Source organism: Diceros bicornis, chromosome 8, assembly GCF_020826845.1.
Source record: "Diceros bicornis minor isolate mBicDic1 chromosome 8, mDicBic1.mat.cur, whole genome shotgun sequence".
NCBI lineage: Eukaryota > Metazoa > Chordata > Mammalia > Perissodactyla > Rhinocerotidae > Diceros > Diceros bicornis.
In genome coordinates this window covers 67,636,270-67,653,075 of record NC_080747.1, presented here as the reverse complement: position 1 = coordinate 67,653,075, position 16,806 = coordinate 67,636,270, and the positions used below count along the sequence as shown (strand labels likewise).

Sequence of the window (16,806 nt, the reverse complement as noted above, 5' to 3'; positions counted from 1 at the left end):
AGCGTATGAAAAGATGCTCAACATCATTAGTCATCTGGGAATTGCAAATTAAAACCACAATGAGATATCACTTCACACTCACTAGAATGGCTAAAATTAAAAAGGCCAGCAAGACTAATCATTGGTGAGGATGTGGAGCAGCTGGCACTTTCATGCATTGCTGGTAGGTGTGCAAAATGGTACAGCCAAGTTGGGAAATAGTTTAGCAGTTGCATGCCAAGTTAAAGATAAACTTACCTTATGACCCTACAAGTCCATTTCTAGGTATTTATTCAAAAGAAATGAAAATATGTATCCATAAAAAAGTTGAACTTGAATGTTCATAGCATTATTGTCCATAATAGTCCCAAACTGGAAACAATCCAAATGTCCATCCCCAGGTGAATGGATAAACAAATTATAGTAGATTCATACAATGGAATATTACTCAGCAATAAAAAGGAACAGAACCACTACTAAGTGCAAGAATAAAGATAAATCTCAAAAAACATGATGAAGGAAAAAGTTCATACTATATATTCCCTTATGTCATGAGTACATAAAATATGATTCTGTTTATATGAAGTTCTAGAATAGGCAAAAAGACAAAACTAATCTATGGTGATATAACAGATCAGTGGTTGTGTACGGTGGGATTTTGGGATAGGGGATTGACTGTAAAGGAGTAGATTTATTTTTTTTTCATTTTAAAATACCAGTGGTAGAAATTTAAGACAATAGAATTGTGATTAAAATTATGACCTTCGATATCATAAAACATATCCTGAGTTTGAGTTCCAACTCTACCATATACTAGCTATGTGATCATGGGCAAATTATTTAACCTTTCTAAGTTTCCTCGTCTGTAAAATGGGAGTGATAATGATACCATCTCAGAGTTGTCAAGATAAATTAAATTATGCCATCACTGGTAGATAGTAAGCACTCAGTAATGGTGATTAATTTTGGCAATATTAGTATTTGTCAATGCTATTAATTATAGTTTACTAGTCATGTCTGTTACTGTTAATCTCAGAATGGGTATTGCATTTTTATATTTTTTAAAAAGAGAAGAGAATTACTGATTAGGTTCCTATGGATCTTTGATGTTCTCTGGGCAAATAACTTATGGCTATTTAGTCAGTCATAAACATGATGTACTGTCTTTAATATGGGAAGATAATGGTACTGACTCTCTTATTAGAAGTTCTGCATGACCTTGGGCTGAAAGGATCACAGTTCTGATTTGTTCATAATCTGCTTTATTATTATTACCATTTTTTTTTCCTTTATGGGGACTTTCCTTTATGGGGACTCTTAAATGGTTTCCTTTTTGACATTTTAAATGGCTGAGGAGGATCTGAGAATCTTCTTTCCAAATAAAGATTTCTTTGGTATGAAGCTAATTGGTCAAACTTGGGCCAGATAAGCCATTTGATCTGCAGTTGCTGAGATGGATTACACTAGAAATTCCTTTAACATTAAATTGAGTATTTATTGTATTTTTATAAATGGTGTAGTACCCTCGTTTTAGGACCTAGCTCACTGGAGATTTGAAGATATATTCCAATATCTGTTTAGATTTAAATCTTTATTTCCTTGTGTGAATCAGCAGTTTTCAAGTCTGTCAATAGGAAAAAAAAAACAAACATAACTGGGAAGAAATATGATGATCAGTCATGTCAAGGATTAAAAAGTTTTATGAGTGGGCATTGGAAAGAGAGTTTCCTGTAATTATGTGACTTAGTGTTGCCTGAAAGCAGTATACTTTTGGGTTGAAACATGGCGAATGAAAATGTTTGCTGCTAGTTTTGTGTCTCATATGACTTATATTGCAGATTCTTGAAGGTTGAGGGTGTGTTAAAATGGTTTAACCCAAATATGCATCAGGAATATCCTTCATTCACTTATACATCAATAAGAAATTATTTTGTCATTTGCATTTTGCTTGAATAATTTTTTTCTTCTCTTAAATCTGTTTTGAAACCTAATAATTTCTTCATTTTTCCACTTTTATTTCAGCACCTGATCAACTTTCTAGCAGGAGAACGATCATGGAGGTGGTGCCAGCTGAGGTGAATAGTTTGCTTCCAGAGGAGATAATGGACACTGGTATAACTTTAGTGGATGATGATAGTATTGAGGCTGTTATTGTTTCGTCCCCAATTCCCATGGAGACAGAACTGGAAGAAATTGTCAACATAAATTCTACTGGTGATTCTACAGCCACGCCCATTTCCACGGAACCAATCACAGTGTACAGTAACCACACTAACCAAGTTGCAGTGAATACCACAATTACTAAAGCAGATTCTAATACCACAGTGAAACCAGCTTTTCCAAGTGGCCTTCAAAAACTTGGTGCTCAGACTCCTGTGACTATATCAGCCAATCAGATTATTTTAAACAAAGTATCACAGACATCTGATCTTAAACTTGGCAATCAGACCCTTAAACCAGATGGACAGAAGTTAATTTTAACAACTTTGGGCAAGTCTGGTTCACCAATTGTTTTAGCACTACCCCATAGCCAACTACCCCAGGCTCAGAAAGTTACAACTCAGGCCCAGTCAGGAGATGCTAAGTTACCACCGCAGCAAATTAAAGTAGTTACCATTGGAGGGAGGCCAGAGGTGAAACCTGTCATTGGTGTCTCAGCATTGACCCCAGGAAGTCAACTGATTAATACTACAACTCAGCCCTCTGTGTTACAGACCCAACAGTTAAAAACAGTACAGGTAAAAAAAAAGGGGGCTTATTAATTAAAATGCATGTTAAAAATTAAACTGGTTCGTAGTTGTGTTTGTAGGGTGATAAAATGCATAGTTGTTACTGAATTCTTTTGAATGTTGCTTTTAGTAATTGTGTGGTTTTTTGTAAAGTTTGATATGTCTAATGCTTTTGAAAATTTTTGCTGGAGAACTTAGAACTTAATTTTGGTTAAATTCCAAATTGGTGTATTTATAGCTTTTTACTCATTTTTAAATGCATTTTATTCTTAGTAGTAGTTTGATTACAAGGATGTTCTGCTGGTGTAAAGATGCTAGAGTTGCTGCTGGGCTGTCAATCATTCAGACATGATTTTTTTCAGTTAACAGATGACCAAAGTCTAGGAAAACTTGCTGCTCTGAGAAACTCTTGGAGCAAGCAGTCATGCATACTGGCCAGTGTGTGCCTCTTCTTTGGAGTTTACTGTCCCTTGCCGTCACTCATGTTTGCAGTGTGGAAAAGGCAGTGCCATGTGGTGGAGGGTAACATCTAGACTTTCGAGTTGGACCAGCTGGATTCGAGTCGCCTCTGTGCTACCCTCCCAGCTGTGGGACTTTGGATAGGTTACTTATCTTCTCTTAGTTTTTGACGTTAGCTGTAAGATGGCTGTTTGATCATGATGAAACACATAGGAAAAGATAAGTATGTACTTGGTATAGTTCTCAAAACATAGAGGATCTTCAAAATAGTACCTATTATTAGTATGAATGGGACCCTAAGATAGAAGGTTACCAGAACATAGATTAAATAGTCCCCAGTTTTCATGCCCAGATAGGCCCTTCTAAGTCACCACTACTCTTAGAAGTACAATGATCCACTTAAGATCAGGGACCACAAACACATGCCCTGTTTGGAAGAGTCGCCTTTTAGAAAAAGAGAGAAGGCATGAGTTGGAGAACGAAAGCAGGTATATAAGGAAGTCGAAGGTTTGGAGAACTATCCATTCTCAGCTGATATTAGAAATAATGTTTTGGTTATTATGTTGGCAAAATAATTAGAAACTTATTTTTCGTGGGCTTTTTGTTTGAGAACTTCATAAGATTTCTGAAACGTTGTAATTTTCCCATGTCCCTTCTGCCACTGTTAAACATTTGGTGCTCTTTTCTCTCTTGTTAATTATCATCTCTTACTTACCTTTGACTTCATTTTACTTCTTCTGATGAGGATCTCTTGAATGAGATATCCTGTTGCCATCAAGCATCTTTCTTGTCTTCAGCTTTTTTTTTTAATCAGTTTTGAAACTGGTTTTTGTTGGTTTACAAGAGTTTATCTGGCTTTGGGGATGTAGATTCTAACCATGTTCATAAGAAACTGGCAATGTAAATCAGAATGTCATTTTTTTCGTTTATAAGAGCAATGTATACACACTGTTTCAATGACCAGTTTACTTGTATCCACTAGTTTTCTACTATAATCTCGTAAGTACTGACAATAAAAGCAAAGACTAGGGTCTAATTCTTATAACTTCCTTTATTGTTGTTACTTTTATAAAACCTGATTCTATTTATTAAAAAACAACTTCTATTTGAAAAAAAACAATAACAAAAACAAAAGAAACCCCATTTAGAATATTGTTCTACTTGTCCAGTTATTTTTAGGCAACTCAAATCTTTCCAACGCAAAAGTAACCTACAAAGTTCTGAGGCACAGAAAAAACAAATAAAAAGCTACACATCTGTATGTTTCCTTCTTAGGCACCAGAATATCTGGTTTAGTATTACACGGTGTATATTGTCCTCTGGTTTTTTTTCTAGACAGTTCTCAGCATTGTCTTAAGTTTAATCAGAGTATTGAAACTCTTAGGGTATGGACAATAGGTAAGGTGGAAGAAGGAGACCCATTCTGAGAAATGGAAGAAAGAGGTGACAGTTGAGGCCAGAGGCAGTACCAAAGAGGTAAAGTTACACTTGATTACAGATATATAAACACTTTCCCATGTTTCTTGTGCGTAATATATGAGTAACAAATAACCAGCAGTCTGGAACAACATAACTCCTTCCTAGATCCTGAATCTGTACACCACGGTGCCAAAAATTACCTGCATGTCTTGTTTGATCACATATTTGGCTATCTTATTTGTAAATTTCCTTTTTTGATTCATTTTTGTCTTATCTGCTGATTACAAAAATTTGTTAAAAATGGTCCTTTATGCTTTGATTTACTTAATAAAGTAAGTTTGTTCTAAGGTAGTTTAGAATTCATAATGCAAAAATCATGCTTCCTTAACGGAACTGGAAATCATTATTTTCAGCAGTGCTCCACTAAAGAAACATAACTACAAGGGCAAGTTGAGATTGTTCATTTGAATAATTAATGTGCTTTTGGTTGTATTGTTTACATCTTTTTCCTGATTGGTAAGTATTCATATAGTCATATGATTGTGTAAGTCAGTAAAAATGAGGAAATACTTTAAGCTCCTAATCTTTATAGCTAAGATTATTTATTGCGAGACATGGATTTCCAAGAACATCAATGCTTCTACCTCTTGGGATTATTGATACTAAGTCAATAGATGACATATTCTAACTTATTTTAGAGGTTTAGACCTGTAAACACACTTGGGAAATATTTTCTCTGTCTCCCAAATTGCATCAGTTTTTTAAAGTACAAATATGGATTTATTTGGGTGTATCAGAGTTTTGCAAGCTGGGTATTTTTTAATATAGTAATAGATCTGCTTTTTTTTTTTTTAAGTGTTTTACATTTCATTTACATTTTGTTTTGTCAGTAATGTGTGCTGAGTGTAAGAAAGTAATATGTTCGTTACATAGCGTAAGAAAATATGTTATTTAGTTTAATTTATAATTTGAGTACAAAGCTGATATTTATCTAGCCTGTGATCTGTTACAGCTTCTGGTGTATTTCTGTCATTCAAGTTGGTCATGTTTATTCATTTTGAGTCATTATTTCCAATAATAAATTGTACTTTCAGGGCCTCAATTTCATATCTGCCAAAAGATAAAATTAATATTTAATGTCCTTCCTGCTCTAAAAGTTTATGATTTTTATCATTAGCTAAAGTTTTGCTTCTAACTTTTAAAAGAAGCTGTGTCTTTGCATACATTGATAATTTCAATATAAAAAATTATATTGTCTTGTCTTGTGGAGAATTTTAGTTCAGGTCAACAGTGTGCCAATATATAACTTGAGGTCAGAGATGAATAAAATATAGACCCTCCCTTCAAGGAATGTATAGTCTAGTAAACAGTATTTTAGTAAATAATATTTCAGAGGCCTTGCCTTTAGAATAGTCTTTGTTTTGCCAAACTTGTCTTTTTGTGTCCTAGGGCGTTAACTTGTTCAGTTCTTTGTTTATCTGTCCCTGATATCTAGATCTAAAGCTGAAGATCTAGTCGTAGTCCTATCTTTAATGTGTATTTACATTTTGCTTCCAGGGGCCAATGTAATTATGTTTATAAGGGGTTCATTATTTGCACTATGCTTTCTTAGCTTACTCTACTCCATCTTTTTATTTTTGAATAATTTGTTATTTTGAGAAAGAATATTGCTGTGCCATAGTGTTTTATTATTGTTAAATATGTTATTAAATAAGGATTATTGTTAAACAATAAATATTATTTTGAAATATTAATTTGGTTTTCATCATATGCATATATCCCAGAGACTAAAATAAGGATTTGCAGTAAAATGCAAAGGTATTACTATATATTGGCTTAAGGTTGTGATCATATTAATATTTTGATGAATGGTTGCATTTTAAATGTTTTTAACATTAATACTTAGATATAGTTTGTTAAATGAACTAGTTTCACATGTACTTCTGTATATAAATCTTTTGTATAATTTTGATTGAATAGGTGTTTTATAGAAACAAATGGTCTTCATAGTTATTTATATATTTCAGATTGCTAAGAAGTCTCGAACACCAACTTCTGGTCCAGTAATCACGAAGCTGATCTTTGCAAAACCAATTAATAGTAAAGCAGTTACAGGACAGACAACTCAAGTGTCACCACCAGTCGTTGCAGGTTATATTTCTTTATAGTTTATTAAGCTATATATTTATTTTCCTTTTAGGTTTAAAAAAGGTTCTGGCACCTTGAAATGTTTTAGTGCAACAAGTATAGCTTATTATTATAAACCAAACTAGTTAATAAGAAATGTTATACTTATTAACTGTGTGCTTTAAGCAAAATGCCTTATCTCAAAATCAGTCCACTACTTTAGTCTCCTTAGTTTTGGGTATAATTTTACCATGAAAGTAGCAAGGTCTTGAACTCCAGTAATACTAGCTAACACTTACATAGTGTTTGTTATGTGCCCCGCACTGTCCTTAGCTCCTTGCGTGCAGTGACTTATATAATCCTCTGGCAATCTTATGAGGTAGGTACTAGTAACAGCCCCTTTTTGCCAGAGTGGAAAGAGGTGCTCAGCAAGTAAATGGCTGAGCTGGGATTTGAACCCAGGCAGTTTGTCTCTAGAGCACATGTGCTAAGTCTAATAGGCTTAAATTAATACACGTGAGAGTATAGTATTTCATGGTTTCTGTTTGAATTTTTGGTTTCAGTATTTTACTATGCTCTATATGCAGTTCTCCATGAACAGAAAATTATCACAATGATAGTAATTACTTAAATGATAAAAGAATTTTAGCTATATTACTTTTACCAGCAAATTCCTTAGTGTGGCCCAATTCTCTTTTATTATGTACTTTAAAATTTGTCACCACCAATAACTATCCCCTCAGAAATCTTGCCTTCAAATATTTCATTCTCTTTATTTTTCTAGTTTACCTGCTTTTGTACTCCCAATCTAGCAGTTCTTTGACTTTGAAATCTCTGATCCATTAGCCTTTCCACTTTCTGGTTAATAATCACCCCCTTCCTGTCTTCAAATTCTTCCCTACTCAACATGGAGTCCATGACCCTTCATTATCGCTCCCCTGCAAACACTTGATTCTCTTTCTCCTGTCGCTATAATGGCTTGCTTAAGTCCAGTTCTCTTCTTATTCCTTGCCTGGCGTGCAGCTCAATACTTCTAGAGAAAAGCATACAGCCATGCTAACTGGTCTTTAATTCAGAGCTATAGTGACATTACACTTTTCACCAGTTAGGAGCTCATTTCTCATTTCTGTTGTGCTGGGGGCTTATGGAAGCACCTCTGGATGGAAGAATTTGGCTAGAGACTTTCAAACGCTAATTACCCATTCTTAGAATGTGCATTCTTGATGAGAGTATTTCACATGTTAACTAACCATGCCTAGGATATATATTAAAACCACCTACTACTGTCTTTGATAAATTTATAGATTATACAATAGTAGGCAACTCTGAAGTTAGTGCCAGTGATTTATCTTTTACCTGAGGCTTTGAAGGTATGTAGCGAGGCTTTGAAGGTATGTAGCAAGGCTTCTCATTTCAGCTAGTGAGAGAAGGCATGGAAGGATTGTAGTTTGAGGGCATGTTGAGGGAATGGATGTTCTCTTTCTCTTTTGGCCCTCAGTCGAGATTAGTGATGGTACAGGAAGCTGGTGTCTTGAGGGCTGTCATGGGAGGCAGGTATGGCCCCAGAGGAAAGATTGCACAGTGTTTGGATTTGAAGCTGGTTCAGGAAGTGGGCCTTCAGTTGGCTGAAAGTGAGTAGGGCTTAGATGTATTGATGAAAAAGGGTCCACCGGTCCCCTGGGAGGTTTTGGGTAGGTGGAAGGGGTTAACTAGGAAAAATGTCTCAGTGCAATGTTCTTTATTGTTTTTGAGTTTGAGAGAGTCCCTTAAAATTTTTAGTTATGGGGGAAAATTGTATGCCAAACAACTGTGGTGCTTGCAGAAGTGTCTGAATGAATTTTTGGTTAATGTCAAGATTTCCCCTCTCTTACATTTGACGCTAGTGGATGTCATTGCTGGGTCTTCGGGTCATTTGTAATGTGTTGCACACTAATCATAGCTTCACCTTTTAATTACAGATAGACTTATTAGCCCTACCAAAATGCACACTGGCTTTTTTTTTTTTTTTTTTTTTTTTGGTGAGAAGATCAGCCCTGAGCTAACATCCGCCAATCCTCCTCCTTTTTTTTTTTTGCTGAGGAAGATGGCCCTGGGCTAACATCGGTGCCTATCTTCCTCCACTTTATATGGGACGCCGCCACAGCATGGCTTACCAAGCAGTGCGTCGGTGCGCGCCCGGGATCCGAACCAGCGAACCCCGGGCCGCCGCAGCGGAGCGCGCGCGCTCAACCGCTTGCGCCACCGGGCTGGCCCCCACACTGGCTTTTAATGTTTCTGTTAGTCACACTGTATTGTAATACTGGGTTTTCGTGTCTGTCTCCTCTACTAAATGATTTTTCTTTTTTTTTTTTTTTTTTTTTTTTTTTTTTTTTTTTTTTTTTTTTTTTTTTTTTTGTGAGGCGATCAGCCCTGAGCTAACATCCGCCAATCCTCCTCTTTTTTTCGCTGAGGAAGACGGCCCTGGGCTAACGTCGGTGCCTATCTTCCTCCACTTTATATGGGACGCCGCCACAGCATGGCTTACCAAGCAGTGCGTCGGTGCGCGCCCGGGATCCGAACCAGCGAACCCCGGGCCGCCGCAGCGGAGCGCGCGCACTTAACCGCTTGCGCCACCGGGCCGGCCCCCTAAATGATTTTTCTTAATGGTGATTTTTTTTGGTTTTGTTTGCCATCTAGTTTTTTTAAATTAATTTTTAAAAATTGTGATAAAATATACATAACAAAATTGACCATTTTAACCATTTTTAAGCAGACTCTTTAGTGGCATTGAGTACATTCACGTTGTTTTGCAACCATCCCCACTATCCATTTCCAGAACTTTTGTTTATCTTTCAAAACTGAATTTCTGTACCCATTAAACAGTAACTCCCCATTCCTACCCACCCACTAGGAGAGACTTTCTGTCTTTATCAATTTGACAACTATACGTGTCTTATATAAGTGGAATCATATAGTATTTGTCCTTTTATGACTGGCTTAAGTCACTCAGCATAGTGTCCTCATGGTTCATCTATGTTATAATGTGTAAAAATTCCTTCCTTTTTGAAGCTGAATAATATTCCATTGTACATATGTACCGCATTGATGGTAGTTCTTTTATCTTGTTTGTCTCTATCTCTTCAATACCTAGCACAGTTTCTGGCACATAGATGTGGTGCCGTGGGTGTGTAGTGTTGGATGGATGTGGGTATTATGGAGTCAGTGTAGTGGTGTGGGAGGAGCTATTGGGAGTCTTGAGTTTTAGTCATGGCTCTTCCATTGCTTTTCTCTGCGATCTTGGGTAAATATATTATCTGTTCATCTTACTTATTTCTGTAAAGTGTTGATACCAACCACTTCTCAAGACTTTTGAGATGTTAAATGAGATAAAGAGGTCCTCATTATCAGAGTCCTCAAGGTACAAGGTTGCTACAGCGGAGCAAACGTCATCAATGTGGAAATATTCACTAATGAATTAATCTCTTATAGAATTAGTCCTCACTCAGATATGCTAGTTCCCTGCCCCCAGCCTCTTCCATCTGTAGTTTTGGGATTATGTCTCTTGATTTTTGGAGAACACCTGACAGTAGAGTGTAAATGTCTTGCACATTGATTTCAAGGTGAAATTGTATAACTTGCATTCTTGTTTGAATCCGTCTGCGGAGCTAAGGATAAATAGAGGTTTGGAGGTTAGATTAGATAATCAGGAGAAATGCTCTCTGGATGAATAGATAGCCCTTCAAAAAGAATAACTTGAATTTTAAAGGATATAGAGGGTTCTTGGGAAAATTGATGAAAGCCTGAAATATTTTGGTAGAAACAGATGGTTACTGACCAAGTGAAATCTAGTTTAGACTTCAGGTTGATGTAGAAGCAATTAAGAAAAGGAAAGCTGGGTTTTCTTTTTGTTTTAACTATAAATGAATAATAAAGTCCTGACCCTTATAGTTTGGGCTCAATGATACTATATGATAGTGTTTTGCCCATCAGAGAGAATCTGTCATTGTGCTGTCATACAAATTTTCAGAAGAATTCTCTATCCCTAAAACTCAACAGTGATTAACTTGGGATGCTAAGAATCAGTGTAGTTGTAATTATAAATTGTGTTTTTGTTAAATATAAGCAAAAAAAAGTGAAAGTTTTACTTGGTTTTCTTTGTTATTTACAATGAAATTTTTGTCCCTTTTTAAAATGAATTTGCTTTAAGTAGCCTGTTTCTGATATCAGTTATCCTCAGGAATTGAGGATTTTCTATATGAATGTTTTCTGAAATGTATAAAATGCTTAACAAATAGGAAATTATAGTAAAAACCATAAATGATAAGCATTTTATGAAATTGTGTATTTATTGGTAATTTCTTTTCTTAACATAATGGTCATTGGGGCTTCAGGCTTATCCCACAGATATAAGTTTTGGAAACCAGAACAGGCAAACACGTTACTTCAGGCAGGCTTAACACTTGAGGGTGGCCTTCTAAAAATATTTGGTGTAGATTCATTTAGTTTATATAGAATTGACTGACTTAGTTATTAGGTAATTTAGGTTAACCCAGCAGAACTCTCAACTGAAATTCGTTAATTAAGAAATATATCAATAAAATTAAATGTAACCATGTACTACAAAGAAATTGAAGAAAATTATATTTAAAGTATTTTTAAAATTCATAAATGTCAGGTAAAACTTATTTCACCTTTAAAAAAAGAAACTATAGGGCCAGCCCCGTGGCTTAGCGGTTGAGTGCGTGCGCTCCGCTGCTGGCGGCCCGGGTTCGGATCCCGGGCGCGCACCGACGCACCGCTTCTCCGGCCATGCTGAGGCCACGTCCCACAGGCAGCAGCTGGAGGGATGTGCAGCTGTGGCATGCAGCTATCTACTGGGGCTTTGGGGGGCAAAAATAAATAAATAAAATCTTAAAAAAAAAAAAAGAAACTATAAATACTGCAGCATTCTTATCAGAAAAAGCAGCCCAGAAGCTCTTATGGACTAGTTTTCTATTTTTGTCTAAAGAGAACTTTCCTTCTTTTTTCTCTTTTTCCCTTTCTCTTTCTCTCTCTCTTTCTTTCATCTCTACATATATTTACAAGTTAAATCATAGCATCTAAAGGTTAGAGGGAATTTTAGAGATAATGTAGTTATCTGCCTTCTCTACTTCTTGGGTTCTCGAATTCCCTCGTTAGCCAGTGGATTTGATTATCTGTCATCTGCTTGGAACACCTTCAGTGAGTAGAAACTCACGCATGGTGAAACAGTCATTTCAATTGAACATTTTTGTTAGAAGTTTTCTTAGTGCTGAGCTGAAAAATTTCTGTTTCTATGCATTAGTGCAGTGCATCTGATGTGATGTAGATTGTTCTAATCCTTCAACTTCACAGCCTAGATCGGTCAGGATAATCTTGATTTTCCTGCCATAATAAACAATCTCCAAATCTCAGAAGTTTTTAAAAAAAAAAACCCAAATTTTATTTTTTATTTATACTAGATGATTATCTACATGTCCGTTGAGGGTTAGAAAGGGGCTCTTCTTATCATAGTTACTCAAGGACCCAGGCTGATGGGGAAGCCACCATCTCAGATGTGGTGGAGGAAAAGAGAGCTTGCAAGGTCTTGTATAGGCAGTAAATGTTCTGGTGCAGAAATGACACACATCATTTCCACTCATAATTCATTGGCCAGAACTAGTCCTGTGGCCCTAACCTAACACAGGGAGTGGGGAGGAGTAGGAAGTGCAGTTCTACCACATGCCACAGTGGAGAGGACCAGGATTCTTCGTGAGTGGCACTAATGACTGGCACACAGTCTTTCAGGAATTTGGAGGTGTGTCATATCTTTATATTCCTCTCTTGCCTGGGGTAAAAATTCCTAATATTTCAACTCATTGTGGTATGATTTCTAATTCCTTAAGCCCACCCAGACACACTATAGTTTTTCCGTGTTGTTCCTGAAGGATATTGTCCAGAAGGGAACACAGTATTACTGTTAGAATCTGGCCAGGACAGCTAGAAGAAAATTTTTGTTCCTTTTGGCAGCCTAAAATCAGACAGTATTAAACCAATACTAACTGTTTTATAGATGTGGATTTAAATTGTATCCTGAATAGTTTTAAGTTCAAAGAGGAAGACAGCTGTGGTATACTTGAGAGCAGAGATTGAAGTTTTAAAACTTGGATTCAAGTCCTGGCTTTGAGGAGCTGTGTCACACAGGGCGTGCTGCTTAGTTGTCCTGAGGCTATTTTCTGATAGATATAACGTAACACTGTTAATGACAATGTGAGCAGAAGTATTTTCCTGGACTTTATGTCAAGTCGTATTAAGATACTAAGTGTTACTAAGCATTGTTTTGTTTCCTTCAGCCTAGGTTCACCATAGTTCATTAGGGACTCAAGTATTTAAGTTCATACGTGGATACATATGAAGTAGTGAACTTATATACCACAGTCCTCGTGGGTGTAAATCATCGTCACATACGTTTTTATACTATTGTTGAAAAAGTCAAACTGATTGCTGCCTCTCATTTGCAGGTAGGGTTCTTTCACAATCTACTCCCGGGACTCCATCAAAGACCATAACAATATCTGAAAGTGGTGTTATTGGATCAACTTTAAATTCTACAACACAGACACCAAATAAAATAGCCATCTCACCTTTGAAATCGCCAAATAAGGTAAAAAAAAAAATTAGCCACAAATGCCAAGTGTTGTGGTTAATGCCTTTATTTTCTTACTAGTCATTTCAGATACTTCAGTTTTCCTATATTTCCAAGCAAGTAATAGGCATTCAGTGAATACTGGATTAATTAGTAATGAAGGATATATAACAAATAAAAAACTTACTTTAAACACCTAGTAACATAGTAATCATTTTGCATGTTAAGATGAATTCCATGGCCCATATGAACGTGGGTACAACAAAAATCTTTTGAATGAGGTACATTATGTGTTTAGTTCCTCTTCAGGTAATATCTGTGCAAAATTATGGTCTTTGGGTAAGTCACATATATAGTGACTATATAAATTAAAAATGTTAAATGTAACTTTTTTTTTTTTTTTAAGTAAAATACTCTGTGTCTTTTGTTTAAGCTATCCTATGCTTTATGGAGACCTCAGCTTTTGCTGGGTAACAGAGTACTCAGAGTACTAGAAATTGCCATCAAATGCTGGTAAACATATTGTCAGAGTTTTTTAAGCTTGAGTACAGTTCGTTCAAAGCATGTGAAAGTTTTTCATAATTGTTTTCATTTTAAGGTGGCGGAGTACCTATCATTTTACCCTTAGGTCAGGTAAGTTGTCTTAGCGCACTTTCCTAAAACGTACAGATATCATTGTACCAGCGTAACGTTTTGGAAAAGGTATGTTTTAAAGGACATATTCAGGTGGAAATCCAAGTGTCATTATTATGTAAGGTGCCACCCTTGTGGTTCTGGAAACATACTGCCCTTTGTACCCACTTTTTTCCTTAATTTGTTACTGTTCATAAGTAGAACAAACATTAAATGTTTGCCTTACATTTTTAACAAGCCTAGCTGTTGGTTTCTGTTTTAATGAGACTTGCATTTATTGTATAAATATGATGTCTCTGACAATTTTTTAAAATGGGATTCTACCTATAATAATGTAGATAATTATTTACTTAAATGGAATGAATTCAGCAGATATTTGAATGCTTACTATGTGTTATGCACGGTGATAGGCGTTGGTGATAAAAGCATGAATAAGTTTCTAATTTCAAGTAGTTCAACAGGGAAGTAGATGTAAACATTAAGAATTGCTGTACAGAATTATATCAGTCACGTGCATTGATGAGCTCTGCTGCGTGTGTCAGGGAAGGTTTATACAAAGGAGACTATTCTTGAAAAGTCTTAACCTTAAAGGTAGTTTGGGTCTTAGCTGTGGGTAAGTGGAGGGGACTTTCTGGGTTGAGGTAATACTTTACACGAAAGTGTCAAAGTGTAGCCCTTTTAGGAAGCTACATTGCCTTGGTAGTGTGAGAGCTGAGGGTGCTGGGGTTGGATGGAAGTTCTCATTACCTTCAAGGGAGTTGCGATTTTATTGTTCTTCTAGACTCTCTGTGGCTTCCCGTTGCTTCTGGGACGTGGTTCTCATTCTTGTCTGCACATTGGAATCACCTGGGGGAGCTTTAATAACCACCACTGCCTGGTTCTTATTCCCAGCGACTCTGTTTTAATTCGTCTGCAGTTTGGCCTGGTATCAGGATTTTTAGAAGTTCTCTAAGTGATTCTAATGGGTAGCCTAGATTGAAAACCACTGCTCTAGGATAATATGAGATTTGCATTTTAAAAAAGATGACTCTTGTGGCATTATGAAAGATAGTTTGGGGGAAGATAAGCCTGGATTCTGGGGGAGACCAGTTAAGTTAGTGATTCTCAACCTTGGCTGCACTTTAGAAGCACCTGGGGACCTTGGCTGCACTTTAGAAGCAAAAACTAATGACTGGGCCCTACCTGACCCCATTTAAATCACTGTATAGGCTGGGGCCTAGCTATTAGATTTAGTGCTTTAAAATTCTAAAGTTTAGGCTGGGGTAGAAAATCACCAGGTTACACTATTATAGTACTTCACGTTTGAGCTAGACTAGTAGCTAAGGGGCTAGGGAGGAAGAGATGTGTTGAAAGAGGTTTAAGACATAATGACTGGATGTCAGGGTCTTAGTAGGGGAGAATCTAGGATGACTCCCAGATTCCTGACTTGGATAACAGAGTAGGTGGTGGCACTGTGAATGAGTATGACTGGTTTATGGGCTGTATACCTGATGGCGTACAAATAAGAGCTAACTTTATTTTCTCTCATCCTGGACTTTAGCCATGCCATACTGGATCTTCCCTCTCTGCCTCTTGACAAGAGGTTATTTTTAACTATAAGAACAAGCCTTATTTTGGTGACTAAATTCACAAGTATAAAAGTCTAGTCAAAAGCTTACATCCAGTTGAAAGCTTCTCCCCTCAGCTCTGACCTAATCATGCTCAGGGACCGTGTAGTGGAGAAGAGGACTGTGATCTGTTTCTTTACTCTTCTGCCTCCTCTCCCTTTCTGTTTTTGGCTTCTGCTTGGAAGGAAGAGTAGAAGAAAAAGGACAAAGTTTTATATGACTGGGACTATTGTAATCCAGCTGCTGGTGCCCTCTGTGTAGCAGTTGTCCAAGCGTGGACTTGTAGAGCTGTGCATTTAGGATGGTTTTTGGAGGCCCCTTTGGATATGTCCACATTGCCTGGTTCCCTGTCATGGGTCTGGTGCACAGTCTAGCTACCTTTGGCAGTCTCTTCTTAGCTCTCTCGCACTTCCTGTAGTCCACAGCTTCCTACAGCCGGTTACAGCGGAGTGCCCTTACTCCAGAAGGGACATGTCTTTGGCCCATTAAGATGCCTTAGCCCTTCTGCAGCATCTGCTTGACTGTAGAACCCAGTGATAGAAGTGCAGCTTGCCTGACTGCTGTGCTGTCCTCTATGTCCTTGCTCTGCCCTTTTGACAGCTCCATCCAACTTCTTGCTTTCAGAATTTTCCAGGCTGGGACCAGTTTCTGTGTTCACATATGCCCTGAACTCCTGGGGATATGTGTCAGGTTCTCTCAAGAACTCTCTCACTGCATTCAATTCTAGTGGCTAGACCAAGATGGGCTTAAGAGTTTCTTTATCTCAATATGTTGCCAGCCAAAGATTCAGGTGTCCGTTTTCCCTTCTTATTGTTATCACCCAGCCTATCCCAGAGGTTCTCATGGAGAACTCCTGCCTTTGTTCTCACTGAGGTATAAAGTCCTAGCATTTTCTACGTTTATGAATTCATTTCTATTGCAAATCTATTTTGTTTCATTTTTCAGTAGGCAGGAGATAATAGGGATGCTGTCTTTTAGAAAGCGTGGCATGGATGTCTTGTCCTTTTTATACTGAGATAGAGTTTATCATTTGTAGTTCTCAGCTTTGGGGGCCCTACTTCAGCCAAATTTTGAGATAGTAGAAAACATATATACTAGAGAGGGAATATAGAAGGAATAGCTAATTTGGGCAAAGAGATATTGTTTAGTTCTTGGAGATGTTTGTCAAGAAGTACCCACTGATTATGTAGAGGAGGATGTCCATTAGGAGGCTGAATATAGGCAGTGGCTA

At 37.0% G+C, this 16,806-nt stretch overlaps 1 protein-coding gene across 6 annotated transcripts in view; it reads left to right on the top strand.

Annotated features, from left to right (window-relative positions):
- The window catches only part of LIN54 (lin-54 DREAM MuvB core complex component), an 87,437-nt gene that overhangs the window by 30,999 nt on the left and 39,632 nt on the right, over positions 1–16,806 (top strand). For 4 of the 6 annotated variants that reach the window (XM_058547389.1, XM_058547392.1, XM_058547390.1 and 1 more), the window contains 3 exons: positions 2,002–2,717; positions 6,614–6,737; positions 13,211–13,353. In XM_058547389.1, the coding sequence (XP_058403372.1) occupies positions 2,002–2,717; positions 6,614–6,737; positions 13,211–13,353 (983 nt within the window). The remainder of the gene's footprint in view (positions 1–2,001; positions 2,718–6,613; positions 6,738–13,210; positions 13,354–16,806) is intronic. The other 2 variants (XM_058547393.1, XM_058547394.1) reach the window with 1 other exon arrangement.